This window comes from Peromyscus californicus, unplaced genomic scaffold (genome assembly GCF_007827085.1).
Source record: "Peromyscus californicus insignis strain IS unplaced genomic scaffold, ASM782708v3 Scaffold_5__1_contigs__length_169319896, whole genome shotgun sequence".
NCBI lineage: Eukaryota > Metazoa > Chordata > Mammalia > Rodentia > Cricetidae > Peromyscus > Peromyscus californicus.
This window is the reverse complement of record NW_026294573.1, coordinates 64,321,234-64,340,052: the sequence shown is the minus strand read 5'-3', so window position 1 is coordinate 64,340,052 and position 18,819 is coordinate 64,321,234. Positions and strand designations below refer to the sequence as shown.

The window sequence follows — 18,819 nt, the reverse complement described above, 5'->3', positions numbered from 1 at the left end:
ATCTTTAATTCATTTGGAACTGGGTTTCAATATAGGGTATAAAGAAGAATCTGTCTGCCTTTAAAAGATTTATTTCTTGATGAAGATCAAAATTGAAGCTTTGACAGGCAAAGGTAATTTTTTAAAAAAGAATTTTCCCATAAAACTGCAAGCGCACTTTAATGTAGGATGATTTCTGATGAAAAGCACAGGCTGTACTCATTGTTAAGGTGAGAAGGTGGGATCTAATTCAGAGTTCAGGCCCTTCTGATTTTGTCCTTGGCCCTCAGTCTTACTGAAAAGACCCTAAAGATATTGTTCCAATTATCAAATAGGATTTTTTAAATTATTTTTATTTTTTATTTTTTTTTTTTGAGACAGGGTTTTTCTGTGTAGCCCTGTCTGTCCTGTAGACTAGGCTGGCTCCCGAGTGCTGGGATTAAAGGCACGTGCTATTACTGTGTAGCCTTGAACTTGTGGAGTTCTCTTGAGCTGACTTCCTAGAGCGCTAGGGTTACAGGTCTGAGCTACAGTGCCGTTTCACGTGGGCATGCTTTGCATTCTAGGATGGTCTCAGGTGTTGAAGATTTATCACAGCCCTCCTGGCAATGTTGGCTGTCGCCTCCTTTCCCCGGGACAGCAGGGAAGGTGGGTGGGCCCCGGGAGAAGCCCGCGCCAGGCTCACCCCTGCCCTCTCTTGCAGGCACATCCTCATCTGTCTTGCTGCATACCTGGGCTGCGTGTGCTTTGCCTACTTTGATGCTGCCTCAGAGATCCCCGAGCAAGGTCCAGTTATCAGATTCTGGCCCAGCGAGAAATGGGCCTTTATTGGTGTCCCCTACGTGTCCCTCCTGTGTGCCCACAAGAAGTCGTCGGTCAAGATCACATGATGACAAGGCAGTGGCCGGCGTCTCTAACTTGTTTCTCTTCCTGCACTGGGCTTCATTTGCTAGCAAAGATAGCCACGGGGCAGGGGGTTGAAGCATTGGTGTGGGTGTGTCTGTTTAAAATTCTGTTCCTTTGGGCTCTAACTGGACCACTGTGCCTGGGGGAGGAGGTCCAACTTTTCCCAGGATGGGGGATGGAGAGCTCAGGGATAGTAAGTGTGTGTTGCTCAGCATTCCATCCAGGCATATGGGCTTGCTGGGTTACGTCCCTGACGGCAGTGGCAGAGTAGTTCTTTGGGAGACCCGGGGTAGCTTCTTGCTGGAGAAGGCTGCTTGCTGTAGGTCCCACCGTCTCCAGGCTCTCTGATTACGCAGGAGTCAGCCCCTCTGAGACACAAGACCTTCTGATTTTGTGATGGAAAGCACCGGAGCTTTCCAGTTACAGGAGAGACATTGTCCTTCAGCACAACCGAGTGGACAGAACACACATGGGGGCTTGTGGCTGAGGGGGTGGGCTTGTCACCTGCACCTCTCAGCTTTCCCAGGTTTCCCACGAGCTCGTGGATCCTTCAACCACTACCTCTAAGATATGGAGACTTGGCATCAGAGGGCAGAGTCAGTAACACCCTCTAAGCCAAAACCTGCACTCCACTTTAAGCAAATATTAAATATTGACACTGTTCCTGCTTTTCCTGAAGCTCAGGAGCCTCAACCCCACAGACAACTGCTCTGGCGTGAAGACTCCACACACAGCCCCTCTGCTTGCCACCACTTGACCTCTTGTGAGAGCACCAACAGCTCATTTCAGTCACAGAGGCAGTCTGGGTTTGACTGGGGAGTGTGCGTGAAGCTTTGGGAAAGTTTCTCACTGGAAACTTCGAGGATGTCATTACCTCCAAGACTCGGACCCCATTCCTCTGCTGTTCCTAGGGAATGCAGACTCCTGGGGCATGTGGGACTCCTGGGGGATGTGGGGCTCCTGGGGGATGTGGGGCTCCTGGGGGGATGTGGGGCTCCTGGGGGATGTGGGGCTCCTGGGGGGGATGTAGGACTCCTGCTTTTGATCTCACAGTACCTGGTGCTAACTGGTTTCTCAGAGCACTGGACTGTTGGCTCTTCTGTCGCTACACTCAATTAGCTGGTTGGGGGTCACAGGTGGGCGGGGCCTTCTGGGTATGAGGTGGGATGGGGGAATCTCAGGGATGTTTGTAACTCAGGCACCTCCCGCTTTCTGACATTCCGTTGTGGGGAGTGGGGCAGTGCTCAGGGGGTGGGAGTCACGAGGCTGTTCTGAGTGGTGGAGCATTGTCCTGAGTCAGAAGGAGCTAGCCGGTTCTGGCGCTTCAGGAACTCTTACCCTGGTTAGATTTTCACAGAGTCCATAATGGAAGCTGAGCTTAAGTTTTTACACCAATAGACTCCATTCTACTTCTGGGGCTTTGAAGTTTGATAAGTAACTTGCTAGGCTATTTCCTGTTTATAGTAGCAAATCTTTATGGAACATGGCTTTGTGAAGTAAGTGGTCTTTTATTAAATTTATAGCATTTACTAAATCTCCCAGGCAGCAAACACACAAGTTATTTGATTGAGGATTTTCAAGGCAGAAATATTTGGTTTTGAGTGTATATGTTATTTTACTATAGCTTAAAATATATTTAAGATGATTTTGAGTTGAATGTTCGTGGCAACCTAGAGATTCATGGGATTGCTGCTAAGTCCTTTGGTTTTTGAGTCTAGACTTTTTCAGAGGGCGAAATCAAGCCATCCTTGTTTCTGGTTATCTTCCCAGGCATGTGGTCCTGCTCTTATCTCTCCTACACTATATAAATGTCCTAAGGATAGCACCCAACTGCCTGAGTCTGGAAGAGTCCACTGGGGCTGGAGAGTTGGTTCAGCAGTTAAGAATACATGTTGCTTTCCCAGAAGACTCAGATTCAATTCCCAGCATACACATGAAGCTCAGAACCTGTAACTCCAGTCTCAGGGGATCCAATGCCCCCTTCTGATCTCTAAGGGCACCAGGCATGCATGTAGTGCACATGCATACAGGCAGACAAAACATTCATACACATAAAGTAATAAAATGGATAAAAAGTTGGCGGTAGGAGAGGATTTTTAGATGCAAGATTTAATTTGTCCCGAGGGCTCTTCCATGGCAGTGGTGTTGTCCTCAAAGTCAGGGAAGAACCATTTTGCATCAGGAAAAGAACTTACTGCCTAGGGCCTCTGCTGACACCCCCAGGAATAGGGATAAAATATTATTGATGGATATGCTTGGACATGATTGGGTGGAAGGAAGTGAACCCCTGACTCAGTGGGCAGCTTCTCCAGGCATGTGCTACCACACCTGCTTGGGATGGAGTATGTGTGGGGGGCAAACACCTTTTTTTTTGCTTCTGTCTGTGACAGAGCTTTGTTCCTCTGTCTCAGGCTGGCCTCACTACTCACTATAGAGCCCAGGCTGGCCTCAACCTCATGGTGAGCCCCCAGATTAGTCTCTCAAGTGCTAGGTGTGATGATAGCAGTGAGCTACCACACCCATCTTAAACAGAAATCTGTAGCTTGCTAGCAAGGGACTAGACATGTATGAATCTAATTTTGAGCTGAGCTTTGGGCATTGTTTGTATTTACATTAACGTTCTACATGTTTAGAGGAAATTAGGACACTACAGAAAAGCAGCAGGAGAAAAAAATTGCTCATACCTCTATTGCCTTAAAGCATTCATTGCCAGTATTTTGGCTTTTGGGTGTGTTTCCTTCCTATCCTTTCTGCCCTGCCACAGCTATAATTAGATGTCATTTGGACCTTTTATCCTTGAATGGAATTCGAATGCCAGCGTTTTCATGGAGAGCTGGTGTGGAGTACACTCGACCTGGCTTTCTCTTGAATGCTGATTGCTGGATTCTGAGCTCACTCCTGGAACTATCCTTTCCATGAAGCCTGACTCGAGCGGCTCCTGAGACATGAACTGACTTCAGCTTTGCGACGTAACACTTCACCTCTGCGTCAGAGTAAACGGCTGTTAAAGATGCAACTTCATGGATTTTAATGTGTCAAGAGTGGTGAAAAACATGGCCGGGCGGGTAGTGGCGCACGCCTTTAATCCCAGCACTCGGGAGGCAGAGGCAGGTGGATCTCTGTGAGTTCGAGGCCAGCCTGGTCTACCAAGTGAGTTCCAGGAAAGGTGCAAAGCTACACAGAGAAACCCTGTCTTGAAAAACCAAAAAAAAAAAAAAAAAAAAAAAAAAAAAAACAAGTTGAGTTCACTAACTGATGTGCAGTCTAGGATCCCCTCCCTTCCGGCAGGGTTGACATTGACATGTGAGGTCATGGCCACCTAACCAGCATGAGCATCAGACTCTGTTCTGTTCCAAATCTGCCCGAGATCTCAGGACATAGAAAGCCAAGAATGTTACCGAGCGATCATCTCTGTCCCTGATTTTACAGTTCTGATCCATCATTGATTCTTAGGAGAAGAACAACTCTCTTTAGTGCCCCGTGATGCCAAAACCAGCCCTTCAGCAGAGTTTATTCCACCTGTATCCATTTGTAATGTGATCCCTGGGGGCCTCTCCGGTGAAAAGTGCCTGTAACAGTCATTATGGGTCCACACTGTTGTGTTGAGGGACAAAGCCTGAACGGTTGTCACACCTGGGCTTTGTAAAAATACCGCCACCCATTCTATCTGTTGGGTTTCTCAGGTGACTGAAACTTCCCTCACAAGTCATTTCCTCCCCACCCCCACCCTGAGCCAGCACTGGGATTTGAACCTTTCCGGCTCTTCTTCCTTCAGGTCTGATGACTAACTATGTCTGGGGTACAGGCAAGGGCTGGAGCTTGGCCAGCCAGGGCCTCTCTCCCCATTCCTTTCTCTAGCTGAACTTGGATTCTTCCTAACCAGGACTTGACCTGGGTGCTGTTGATCCCACTGGCCAAAGACACACCTCCGGCCAGATTGGGATTCTCAATTGATTTTATAGACATTTTTATCCCGCAGACTTTAAAACATGGCCGTTACTCCAAAGGGCTTTTGTCTTTTCCTACATGTCAAGTGAGACTGAAAACTATTTTATAACCACAATATGTAATCCAAGTAAATAGAGTATTTTCAGATATATACCATGCTTTATACTTTTATGTAGGGTGTGCTGTGTACAGGTGGTATGTACCCTGGTGGAGGTAGCATTAATCATTGCTCTGAGAGAATTTATAGACCATTTGCACTTTATGCTTTTTGTGTGTGTGTGTGAATTCTGATAATCATGGTTAATATTAAAGCCGTTAACTGGCACTTTCTGTGAATAAATATGTATACGGATCTATTTCTGAAATGATTTTCCCTTTAAACATTTTTATCATTATTACCTGTGTATGTTTATATGTATGTATGACATGTGTATGAATGGTGGCCCTCCCACTGTGGAGATGATCTCTCCTTCCACCTTCCTGTGGGTTCTAGGACTTGAACACAGGTTGCCAGGCTTGGGTGGTAAATGCCTTTGCCCACTGAGCCGTCCTGTTAACCCATTCGTTAGCTTGTTCTCCCCCTGTGTCTTTTAGGCAGAGCCTCATGAAGCCCAGCCTGGTCTTGAACTTACATATACAGTTGGGGATGACCCTGAAATTCTGATCCTCCCGCCTCTACCTCCCAGTGGGATGGCAAGGTGGTGGTTTGAATGAGAATGGCCTCCATAGGCACATATGTTTGAATACTTGGTCCCCAGTTGGTGGAACTGCTTGGGAAGGATTAGGAGGTGTGGCCTTGGTGGAGGTGTGTCACTGTGGGCAGGCTTAAGGTTTCAAAAAAAAAAAAAATCTCCTGCCATCCCCAGGGCACACTCTCTGCCTCCTGCGTGTGGATCGAGACATGAGCTCTCAGCTGCCACTCTGCCTTTGCTCCATCATCATGGATTATAACTCTCTGAAATTGTAGGCCCAATGGAATGCTTTCTTTTATAAGTTGCCTTGATCATGGTGTATTATCTCAGCAATAGAAAAGTAACTAAGATAGCCACCATGCCTGGATCTTCAAAATCATTTCTGGGAATGAACTTTTTCCCTTCCTCCTTCCCTCGAGACAGGGTCTCATGTTGTAGCCTAGACTGGCCTGGAGCACTCTGTAGCCCAGCTGACCTCAAACTTGTGACAATCATTATGCCTCAGGCTCCCGGATGCTTGGGTTACAGGCAGGAGTCACCACTCTGAGTGAGTGTGCAGCTCATGGATTGCAAAGCACAGTGTGTTTGCCTGAGTCCATTGGTGAGAGGTCTGGGCCTCTGTGACCACACGTGCTCAAAGAAGTATCCAGTTCATTGCTGACTTCTCCTGAGCTGTGAAACCAGCATACCTAAAGTCCTAAGCACAGACTGCTGAACAGCAGTGTGTATTGATTAGGAATTCTGCGATATGCCATGTGCCATCTTACATAGATGACGACTCACTGGTACTACATTTCAGGCAGTCACCGGAGGCAACATCTTGTGACATTTCCAAACAGTGACTTTGGTGGCAGCACCTGCATCTACCTACTTACTGTTACAACATGCTGTGACAGTCATTTCAGTGTAAGGATTCATTGGTCATCAAGGTTAGATAAGATGACCACCAGAAGAGGATGGGTCAGCATTACTAAAAGTCCTTGGAATGGGCTCTTTAGACTTTTCTCTGGTTAAGAGGAAGAGGTGCTTGTAGCCCTGGAGCCTTGCAATGTCTGATGGAGCTGGGTCTTCTCTCTAGGGCAATGTCCCTGCCTGGGATTTCCTGGGGAATGATGTCCCTAGGAGCCACTCCCCTTGATAAAGAACCCTCTCTGTGGCAAAGCTAAGCAAGGATCTGACTCCTTTCTGGTTCTGAGATGGGTCCCTTGATCCTGAAAATAGGGTCCCAGTCTCTTTTGAGTCTGGGTAGTAGGGACGGTGGCTAAGGAAAAGACTGCATATTGGGGACAGAGACTGGGTAAGAGGCTGGGTGGGTGGGGGGGACAGAAACTGGGGAAGAGGGGCTCTGTGTTCAGGAAACAGTGCAGGGTGTGCCCCAGGATATCCTTGCAGTCTGTATGAGTCTGGCTGGAGGAGACAGAAATTCTACAGGTTTCCCTGTCCTCTGTTTCAAAAGATCAGAGTTGGGGTCTAACTCCTCTCCTTAAGACAGACATGTTAAGTGGTGCTAGGGGGGATAACCAGGGCCTTGTATGTGCTGGGGGTATAACCCAGGGCCTTGTATGTGCTGGGAGTATAACCAGGGCCTTGTATGCACTGGGGGGGTGTAACCCAGAGCCTTGTATGCGCTAGGCAAGCACTCTGTCCCAGAGCTACATCCTCAGCCCCTGACTCTTCCTTTCTAGGGACATTGGGATGGTGTTGCATGCCTATAATCCTGCTGTCTGAGAGGCATAGGCAGGAGGATTGCTGCAAGTTCAGGCTAGCCAGGGCTACACGGTGAGAGCTTTTCTGGAAGAAAAAAAGAATCAAGAGAAGAAGAAAAAGAAAGAAAAGGATTAAAACCCACAGATATGCATTACGGTAAGGTGCCAATATGAGGGGTTGGGGAGAGGGCTCAGTGGGCAAAGGCACCTGCTGCCAAGGCTACTGACCAGAGTTCAATCCCCGGGGTCCACGTGGTAAAAAAGACTCCTGCAGGGTGTCCTCTGGCCTCCTCATGCACACACCACCACCACCACCACCACCACTACCACCATCATCCCCACCACCACCACCACCACCACCACCACCACCACCACCACCACCACAATCACCATCACCACCAACCCCACCCGAACAAATAAAATGGAATTTTAAAAGGACTCTAACAGGAGACCAGGCATTCCAAACAAAGTGAGATCAATATGCCAGGGAGGCCCCTGTGCTCCCAACTCCATTACAGCACTATTTACAACTGCCACGATAAAGAGTCGATCATTGTGTCCTCTGATGGGTGAATGCATAAAGAATATGTGGTACAGAAATGGAGGAGGATATTATTCAGCCATATAAAAGAATGAAACCTTGCCACTTACGGCAGTCGACGAAACTGGAGGACATTAGGTTAAGTGAAAAAAGCCAGGCACATAAAGACAGACAAATAGTGCAAGTTCCTGGGTGAAGAAGAGGAGGAGGAGGAGGAGGAGGAGGAGGAGGAGGAGGAGGAGGAGGAGGAGGAGGAGGAAAAGTCAGACATGGTGGTGCACCCCTTTAATCCCCGAACTCTGAAGACAGAAGCTAGCAGATCTCTGAGTTCGAAGTCAGCCTGTCTACAGAGTGAGTTCCCAGACAGCCAGGGCTACACAGAAAATCTAAACCAGTGTCTTAAAATAGTAGTAAAGGACAGCAGCCACTAGAGGCCACTGGAGGCCCCAGCTGCTGTGGCTTGATCTGGAAACTCCTGTTCCAGGCATGGCTGTGGGCTAGGGGGGACTTAGGGAAGGGACTGGATCACAAGGGCTCTGACTTCATCCATGAATCACACACTGATAGATTAACAATTTGGTGGCATTTTGGGGAGGTGGGGTCCAGTTGGAGGAAGCAGTCACTGAGGGTGCTCCCTGGGAGAGTATTCTGTCTGGGGTCCTTTCCTCCCAGTCTCTTTGCTGCCCAACATGAGGTAGGCAGCTTCTGTAGCACCTGATGCCCAAAGTGAGAGCCAGTGGAGTACTGGAGGCCGGGACCCCAGTCTTGCCCCTTTTGTTCCTTAAGCATTCTGCCAGCACTACAGAGAGCTAACTAACACGAAAGGGTGGGACTGGGGGCGCAGAGTGGATAACTGTACACTAGGGATATTTCTAATGCCCATGGCACAGCATGGTGAAGGCAGTTACAACAGTTTATTACACAGTTCATAAAGAACTGGAGAGGAATTCTCAGGCTCTTAGCACAAAGAAATGTTCAGTGTGACGGAAGTGCTAGATATCGTGGTTTGGTTGGTACATGCCATAGACATGCGTTATCATGATGTGCTCCATAAACATGTACAATTATTAAGTGTTAAGAAGGACTGGCCAAGTGTGGTGGCACACACCCTTAGTCCCAACACCAGGGAAGCAGAAGCAGGTGGATCTCTGTGAGTTCGAAGCCAGTCTGGTCTACAAATTGAGTTCCAGGACAGCTAGGTCTGTTACACAGAGAAACCCTTTCTCTAAAAACAAAACAAAACAAAACAAACAAACAAACAAACAAAAAAACTTCCACCCTCCTGCAAAAAACAACAGCAACAACAAAAACCCTGTATGGTACATTTAAAGACCTTCAAGGACCAAATAAGGATGGGGAGGGGCAGGCCAGGGAGTCCCGAACAAAGTGGAAACGTACTTTTCTGCAAGGCCTCTTTCCAGGTGTACAGTCTGGACAGCCCTTAACCTGGGATGTGGCTTTAGATCTCTCATGTTTTCTACTTAGTTTCATACTGTCGAATTCTTCTATAATTTAGAAATACAGTTTCTGCATGTCATTCTCCCCTCTGGGTAGGACTGTTTTGTTGTTGTTTTTGTTTTTGAAAGAGTAGCATGGAGGCAGGGATACATGGTATTTCCCAGGCTGGGCTATAAAGTCAGAATGCCCTCAATTGATCCTCCTGCCTCAGCCTGTGGGGTATCTGGGGCTGCCTGTACCAGGCCTCTGCACTCTTCAGGATTCTGGCAGCCCCCTCCTGCTTTGTCTCAAGTGGCACTTTTGTCTCTGATCATCTCTGGCCCATGACACCTCGTGTATGTGTGAACAACAGGAGACAGGGCAAGAAGCACACAATACAAATGTGAAAGAAAGGAATAAAGAAAGAAAAGAAGGAAGGGAGAAAAGAAAGAGAGAAAGAAAGAAAGCAAAAAAGAAAAAAGAAAGAGAAGGAAAAGAAAAAAAATAAAGCAAGATGGCATAATGGTATTTGCTAGTTATTTTGTGAACAAAGTAACCACTGGGCCAGAAGGGTGGACAGAAACTAATGGAGTAGCCGCGCCACCTCGTGACGATATGTGGTATTGCCATCAACTGTGCCTGCTTGTCTCCAAACTCAAGGTCTCAGAAGTCTGACAAATTTTGCAAGCTTTTTTCAGGGCACATGTATGTTTCCTTGGCTTTTTTTTTTCAACCATCTTTCTGTCTTCATTCCCCCTTCTCTCTCCTCAGCAACTAATTTTTCATGGCCTAAGGTGTTGGATCTTGCTAGAATTTTAAAAATAAATACACTCCTGCATGTAAAACCAACTCTGTCTGTCTGTCTGTCATCCATCCACAAATCTATCTACCTATCTGACATGATCTGATGTAGGTCATCCTGACCTTAAATTCAATACTACTTCATGTAAAGTCCATGATGATCTGGAATTCCTGAAGCTCCCCCCCGCCCCCCACCCCCGGCTGGAATTAACATGTGTGCATCACCTGGTTTCTCGAGAGGTTTATTTGTTGTTTATTTGCTTTATAAGATTTATTTATTTTATGTGTGTGAGTGTGTTGCCTGAATGTGTCCCCAGTGCCTTCAGGGGACCGGAAGAGGGTGTCAGATCCCCAGAAACTGGAATTATGGAGGGTTGTGAGCTCCCGTGTGGGTGCTGGGAATGGAACCCCATCCTCTGTAAGGACAGTGAGGTTGCTTTTTAATCCCCTGAGATCAACAGCCCCATTCACACAAGAGAAACACTTCAGCACACATCCAGCTAAGACGGGATGCTGCTTACTGCTGTTCCAGCTGTTCCGCAGTGTTGGGATCAGAACACCCAGCACACCTGAGCTGAGAGCTCCCAGGTGCTGTGGATCCGGGGCCTCTCTCTCCTTGCCTTCTTCCTGGTGTGTTCTGAGCTCTCTGACTTTGTCCCCTTAAGAGAATCTTCTGTAGGTTGTGGTGGCCAACACCCTTTAATCCCAGCACTTGGGAGGCAGAGGCAGGTGGATCTTTGTGAGTTCAAGCCCACTGAGTCTACATAGTGAGTTCCAGGACAGCCAGCGCTACACAGAAAGACCCTGTCTCAAAACAAACAAATCATAAATAGATAAATAAATAACTAACTAAATAAATAAATAAATAAAGGAGCTTCCAGAACTTTGCAGTTCTACACATACCCTCTCATGATTGTGGATGCTCTTTGCTGGGAGACAAACAGCTCCTAAACTGAGTGTCTGAGACAAGACTAGCTTATTCTTCTGCATTTTAGAATAAAGGCATATGACAATATCATGTCTGTAGGATTTATGCCTTCTAGAGGCCTGTGGAGACCCACTCCATGCTCCCTCCAGGCTGGGGGGTGGTGGTGGCCACCCTGCTTGGTCAGTCCTGACCTTGTAGGTGCACTGTTTCATTCCTGTCATGGGGCTTTTTCCCTGTCTCTCTTGTGCCCAATATCCACCTCTTTTGCCTTAAAAAGATGTCAGTTGGGCTGGAGAGATGGCTCAGAGGTTAAGAGCACTGGCTGCTCTTCCAGAGGTCCTGAGTTCAATACCCAGCAACCACATGATGGCTTACAACCATCTATAACGGGATCTGGTGCTCTTTCCTGGCATGCAGGCAGAACACTGTGTACACAATAAATAAATAAATCTTTAAAAAAAAGTTGTCATGCATGGATTGCCCTAGGAAGGGGAAATAGATGAGATCTCCTGGGCAAACTGGTGGTGGGGTGGGAGTGGGGGTGGGGTAGAGGGGAAAGTCTCCCCAGACTTGAGGGGTGTGTGCAAGGGGCAATGACAATAAGCTGTCTACTGGGACAGTGCTCTCAGGGGCTGAGGGTGGCTTTCAGTTCGTGCAGAAGGTCTCATCCCAGTCAGTTCTCTGTTTTATTTTATTTTATTTTTTAAAAAAAGATTTATTTATTTATTATGTACACAGAAAAGGATGCCAGATCTCATTACAGATGGTTGTGAGCCACCATGTGGTTGCTGGGAATTGAACTCAGGACCTCTGGAAGAGCAGTCAGTGCTCTTAACCTCTGAGCCATCTCTCCAGCCCCAGTTCTCTGTTTTAAACACCTTTGAGTTACCTCCAGCAATTGGGATCCGCTTACACCTTTAATTTATTAAATTTATTTATTTTATTAGCTTTTATAACTTTCTTCTACTATCTGGGGCTGACTGGGTGACAAAGGAAATCTTCAGCAGCTTTCTTTGTTCCCTCTAAAAGAGACCCAGTGAGAATTGTTTAAGTCTCCTCGGTCAGTGCTGGACAGAAGGGAAATTCCGTTCTGTCCAGGCTGTGTTGTCTGGCAGCATCCAGCCCAAGGGGGGTTTCCTACTTTTTTTTCCAGAGAATGGTGGGCTTTTAAATTAATTATATGGATCACTAGTTAATAAGGAGACAGAAATCGTAAAGGAGTAGACCTTTCTCTTTTCCTGTGGGCTCAGGGGAACTTTCCCCCTTCCCTGGGGCTGCTTAGAGCAGACACTGAGTGGAGTGGAGAATACTCTTGGGAGGGGGACTATTTCCACTTGGATGGCAGGGGCCCTGGAGGAGAGGCCAGGCCCTCCCCATCTCCATGTGTGGACCAATCCTGACCCTGACCAGGAGTCAAAAACAAAACAAACAAGCAGCTCCTGCTGCCAGAGTGGGACAGGGGAGGTTTATTTTGGTTTCTCTGGGTGACCTGGCAGAGCCAAAAGGATTCGGGTACCCAACAGGAGGGGGCACGGGTCTTCAGTCAAGCAGAAGGAGATTCTCACATCAGAGAGAACCACTGGTCAATACAAGAAAACAAAACTGACAGAAACACATAGAAAGGGTACTCTCTCTCTCTCTCTCTCTCTCTCTCTCTCTCTCTCTCTCTCTCTCTCTCTCTCTCTCTCTCTCACAACCAGGGATGGCCACTACACATTCATACACCTAAACAGGCAGAGGGATCCAGTGATGTCTCACATGGATCTGGGACACCGGATCAGCAGTCATGTCTGACCTCTCCTACACATCCAAACAGAAGGCGCCCTAACCAGACTTACCTCTGGAGGTGACTTTCAGGTGATTTATTTCCTTTTGGGGTGGAGGTATCAAATTCTTCCATAAGGCAGCAATTGATCAAAGGGAGTCTTGGGGACCTGGACCTCAGGCTGTGTGCCCCTTAGGAACTCCCTGACCGCTGCCTCCTTCTTTGATCAGAGGAGTTCTGAGACCCCCCTGGTGTCTTGAAGTCTTGCCCTGGGCATCCCTGTGGGACCTCCAGAAATGTTGTGGGGTATTCACCAGAGAAGACTGCTTGGGTGTGGGTTTAAGCCAGTTTTAAGTCTTTATTAGCTGACTGGCGACTTCCCTGGGTGATGGGATCCCAGTGTAGCACTGAGCCTTTCTTGGGTTAGATTTTAATCACAAAAACCATGTTCTGGGTTGACATACTTCAGTCAACAAGAGCAGCCAGAAGTGGAGCTACAGAAACCAAAAAGCAAGGTTAGTTGCACTCAGAGACTTTCCCAGAACTACAGACATTGGTGGGTTAGGTCTTTCCCTTCAGTTTTGGCAGGTGGTGCTGTCTACTTGCTGAGTTTTATAGCCTGAGTAGCACTCCCATCATGGAGTCAGTTGTGCTGAGATCTGGGGCCCTGTTACAGTATGGCTGACCGTGGCCTGGAAGACAGGTTGGATTCCTATGACCATGGCCTGGAACACAGATTTGGGTTCCTATGACTGTGGCCTGGAACACAGATTCGGGTCACTGACTGGTGGCCTGGAACACAGCATGCTGCCAGCCAGCACATCTTCAGTGTGCCTGGGCCCACAGACACTGGTTCTTTAAGGCAGGAAGCAAGTGAGCACATGAAAAGGAGGGACCTGGGGGTAGGTGGTGCTTCAGTGGCAGTGGCCGTGGCCGTGGCAGCAGCAGGCTACGGACAAACTTTCCAATAAGCTGAGCCACACCCAGTGTGCTGTGAGACCCTCCTAACTAGGAAGAACAGAGGGCAGTGACGTTCACGGAGTAGTTCGGCATCTTCAAGTGGCCCAGGCTGAGTGAGGGCAGCGCTTCTGTTGCTCTGAAGGTCGTTCCCCAGAAACCCTCTCACTCTGAGTCTCCCCAGGGTGACCAATCCACCAATCCTAGACATGTTTCTATGTCCCTCCCGTGTTTCCACAGCAGTTTGTCTCTTCCTACCGTAGATGCACCCTGCTGTTTCTGTATTTACCACTGGGGATGAGGAGACACGTGGCTCCTTCTTAAGTCTAGAATCAAGGGACATTAAGCAGCACATGCCTGTCTCCCGTATTTAGAATAGTGACCAGAGGTTTCAGACACTGGTTCGGCTCATGTCAGTGCTCCGAGTGAGGCTCACCTGCTCTATCTACTTCTCGAGTGCACACACAAAGAAGGTGAGCGTGGTGGTAGTTTGAATGTAACTGACCTCCATAATCTGCTAGGGAGTGGCACTGTTAGGAGGTGTGGCTTTGCTGGAGTGGGTGTGGCCTTGTCACTGTGGGGGTGGGCTTTGAGGTTTCCTATGCTCAGGATACCGCCTTGTGTCTCAGTTGACTTCCCATTGCCTGCAAGATGTAGGACTCTCAGCTACTACTCCAGGACCATATCTGCCTGTGTGCTGCCATGCTCCCCATCATGACGATAATGGACTGAACCTCTGAACTGTAAGTGAGCCACCCCAATGAAATGTTTTCTTTATAAGAGTTGCTGTGGTCTTGGTGACTCTTCACAGCAACAGAAACCCTAACTAAGACTGTGAGCCAGCAAGACCAGAGGCCTGATCAGTTACCATGGGGACCATGGGGAACCTGATGAGGAGTGCTATGCCCATCAAGATAGAGTAGGATGGGCCAAGGCAGGGCTGGCCTGCAGCCAATGTTATGTACTCTGAGGATTATGACCACCCATGGAAGCAGAGGTGGGAGGGGAGAGTTCTGTGCTCACAGCTGTATCCTGGGCACTGGGAATGGTGCCTAGCACCTAACAGGCATGTGGTGTCTCCAAGGGATAATTAGCTTTGGTGTTCCATCCAGTGGCCTTTAAAACTGCCTAGCCTGTCTCCCAAAGGTGCCTCCCCTCAGCCCGAATCAGAGTCCTCACTGTCACCAAGCATTTCTTCTTTGTCTGAAGTTTGAAGAGACAGTGAGAAGGGAGATGTGCCTTGTCTTACCTCCGAGGCTTAAGCGCAGCTTGGCACGTGTCCACATGGCTGTGTTCGGGGAGGGAGGCCCCATGAGTGGCATCTGGGCAAGTTGTAGTCCAGCTTGTGCCACTCTCCCCTTTGTCTCTCCGTGCCTCCCTGCTGGCGAAGCGTGACAAGATGACAGGTCCGCCCAACTGCCTACCCTTTCCTCCAGCTAAGGAAAACCAACGGGATAAAAGTGCTTAGGGTACCCAGGCAACCATTTCCCTAGCTCTAGGACCGCACTGCCCTCTTGGACTCTGTGACTTTGGAGGCTTTTGTTGTCTGTGTCTGAGCCCTTGGAGTGGGGCTGGGGCTGCTGAAGGCATGACTTATTTTGTGTCAGCCGGTCTCACTGTGTGTCTCAGGCTGATCCGGGATTCACTATGCATTCCAGACTGGCCTCAGAGTCTTGGTCTTCCTGCCTCTGCTCCCCGGTGCGTGCCTCCATTCCTAGCTAGAAGCTAATCAGTAATTAAGCTAATCATAATCATATTAGTCATGTCTGACATTGGAGGGCTCTGAACAATAGACAGAGAAGCCTACAGCGAGGCTCAGAGGAGGGGGACTTCAAGGAGCCTCGACTGAGGTCTCCCGCCCTGGAAGTCTTCACTTGGCCCTTTTCCAGGGTCTGGGGACAAGGAAAGACTGAAAACCAGGGTGCCCTTGGCAGCTTAGAGTGATGGCCACACTCCTTTCAGTCACAAATTAGGCTAAGGGCATCATGAACTCTAATCCATCTTTTTTTTTTTTTCTTTTTTTTTTGTCTTGCCTCTGGGATCTTTCTCCAGAGAGACCCCACGAACTCTCTGGGAACTTTCTGTGCCTAAGGGTTAGGATCCGGCACCTCCAGAATAGAAACCAGAGGTTCTGGCTTTCGGCTGCAGAGGCTGGCCACTAGGTGTCACTAGTGGTTCCGCAGTCCCTAGGACGGGTGGAGGCAGGTGCCAGGTGAGACCTGAGAACCCTGGGAAGGAGTCGTGGCTCCTGAATGGTGGAACCTGAATTCAGGACAGTGTTAGGAACACCCAGCAGGCTCTGTGCCTGGAGTATTCCAGGGCAAGCATGACAGGGCTCTGAGACACTTGCTCTATGTCTTTCTGCCTTGCTGGGTTATCCTAAGAGGGCGCTTCACCTCCCTCCTGCTGCAAAAAGGCCTTTGAAACACCCGTTCCTGCCTCAGGGAACCTCGGGAGTAATCCCCCACGGGCAAGGAGATTGATTTCAGTGCTCAGTCCAAAATCTGACTGCTTAGCTTTCTCTGAGATCATCCGTGGTGACCTGTGAGTGAAAGTCTCAGAGGAGAGGCGAGAGAGCCTAGTCCTGGTCCTGGCCACCTGCTTCTGGTGTGGCTGGCAGTGAGAGTGGAGGCGCTGGCTGAGCCTGGCCTCAGTGCTTGTGACACAGAAAAGACCTGTCACATATTTTATAACTTCACCCTTGCCTCCAAAATGATGTTTTAATTTCCTGCTTACTGAACAGACAGTAGGGCCTCACACAGCGGTGAGTTGATTGAATACACATTTGAGGGTGATCAGTGTAGGGATGGAGACCTGAGCTTTTTCTCAAGGTCACAGTCAACAATTCTTACCACATTCCCAGTTTTTTTGGAGTCAGAGAGACAGGGCTGAATTGCAATCAGCTCCAATCAGCTACTTTTAGCCTGGGTCTCCCCACATGTAAAATTAGGTCAATATTCACCTTACAGATGCATGCTCATTAATTTTACATCAGCTTGGCTGTGCCAGGCATGTCCTGATAGTCAGACATTATTGTGAGTGTTTTCATGAGGCAAGGATATGTTTGGCTGATAGACTTTAAGTAAAGCAGATCCTTTGGGCCCTGTGGGTCAACCTCACCAATCAACTTGAGACTCAAAAGAAAAAAAGCCTGGCGTATTCCAAACAAGAGAAATTTCCCCTCACGTATAGTGCTCGCAGACATCAGCTACAGTGTGGCTCCTTCTTCCTCATCGGGGAATATCAGTTGTTCTGGTCTCCAGCCCATTAGCTGTAAGTGGAACCACAAAAGCCTTGAATCTTTTGTGTCTCCAGCCTACCATGCCCCCTGCAGATTCTAGACTTACCAGTTTACATACTGTGTGAGACATTTCCTTAAAATAAATCCCTTTCCATCTCATAAAACATCCCATGAGTTCTGTTTCTCCTTGCTATCCAGGAGTACTAACGGAAAGTATTAAACCAAAGTACCAAACCAGCCAGTATCTAGTCAGTGCTCTATAAATGCTTCTTTGGGATTTGACTTCTCAGCTCTCTTGCTCAAGCATGAAAAGATACCTAAATTCATAGATTAAATACATTAGTGATTACCTTAGAGGCCCCAGAATTCGGCAGTATCACATTAAGAAAATAAATCCAAGTGTTTCCTCTTGGAGAAATGGGACCAAGAACTAGCTCAAGCTTGAAGTCTCCACTCTTCACCCTGTGTCTTCTGTCTGTCTCAAACTTGTGGTTTCTGGCTTGTCTGTAATCTCTCTGTTGTGTGCCTATCATGCCCGTATGGAGTATGACTGTCGGTCCCTCTGTCTGTGTGCCCAATAAAAGGACTTTGCTCTGCATTTATTGAACAGCATAGAAAGCATTACATGGGGGGAAGGAATGGGGAATGCTTTACAGAAATCTTAGCAGAGTTTTACAAGGGAGTAAATCACTGATTCCAACCAAAAGAGCATATGGGTATAGCATTCTGTATCAAGCTATATCCATATGCTCTTTCCAGGATTTATATTGGGTATTTGTTGTTCAAGGTTTCTTTTGACATGTTTGCCTTTTTCAGCAATTCATCACCATAACACACTCATATACACTCATGCATCCCTCCAGGTGAGGACATGGAAGAGTACATAACATAATTAAAGTTATACATTAGCTTAGGTTGTAGAAGCTGATTACATAGGAAATGCAAGGCATGTAAGGCTGGTTTTTACATTGCTGTCCCTCCCCACCCCCCTTTTGATTTTTCAAGACAGGATTTCTTTCTGTAGCCTTGGCTGTCCTGGAACTCACTCTGCAGCCCAGGCTGGCCTTGAACTCATAGAGATCTGCCTGCCTCCTGAGTGCTGGGATTAAAGGTGGTGTGTGCCACCACCGCCCGGCTTACATTGTTCTCTTAAAGGCAGGTTAAACAAACAGACTGAATACACAGGGGTCTAGGCAGCCTTAAATCTTAAATGACCTCAAGATGGCTTCGAGGTCCAGCAAAGGTTCCAGTGTCTTTGAACATAAGCGATATTTCCCCAAGACTACGTTGCCCCATCTAAGGAGAGAAAGCATTCTTCCTCGGAACTTGGGAATCCGTTGGCCGATCTTCCAGCATTTCCTACTTTGAATGGGCTGACTGCCTGGCTTCTGTCACATTCTTCCTTCAAGGGGAACACTTCCTGCGTTTATCCCTTTACCTTCCTGGCTCCAGTTTCCCCAGCTTTGGAATGTGAGGTCAATGGCTGTTTCTGTTCCTTGTCACAAGTTTCTTGGGGTGGATAAGAGTGGGAAGCATCAGTTCCCTGTCCCCTCCCCTCATCCATAATCTCTCCTCAGCCTCACGTGCATCAGCACCTGGAAGGCGACAAGGTGGGTGTGTTATACCTTTTCAGATATAGACCTCTTTTCAACCCAGTGCTTCTTAGCACTTGGTAGCAATTAGTAGAATCATTTTTAGCAGATTTGAAAACTTTCATGTCCCTAGTGCACTTTGGAAATCTGGAATACTTTGCTACTGTTAACTTTCTCCCTAGTTTTAATTAGCAGTATAGCAAAGCCACACAGGATCACATTCATGTCGCTCGATGACACTTGCTGATTTGAACCACATGAAGCTTGGCCTCCATGACAATTTTCAGGGACCACGTCACATATGACCACATGTAAGGCAGCCCCTG

At 47.9% G+C, this 18,819-nt stretch overlaps 1 protein-coding gene across 1 annotated transcript in view; it reads left to right on the top strand.

The window, feature by feature from the left end:
• Acer2 (alkaline ceramidase 2) overlaps positions 1-1,841 on the top strand; it is a 41,274-nt gene extending 39,433 nt beyond the window's left edge. Inside the window, exon 6 of the mRNA XM_052717870.1 lies at positions 683-1,841. Within this exon, the coding sequence (XP_052573830.1) occupies positions 683-869 (187 nt within the window). The 3' untranslated portion in view covers positions 870-1,841. The remainder of the gene's footprint in view (positions 1-682) is intronic.
• The last annotated feature ends 16,978 nt before the right edge of the window (positions 1,842-18,819 follow it).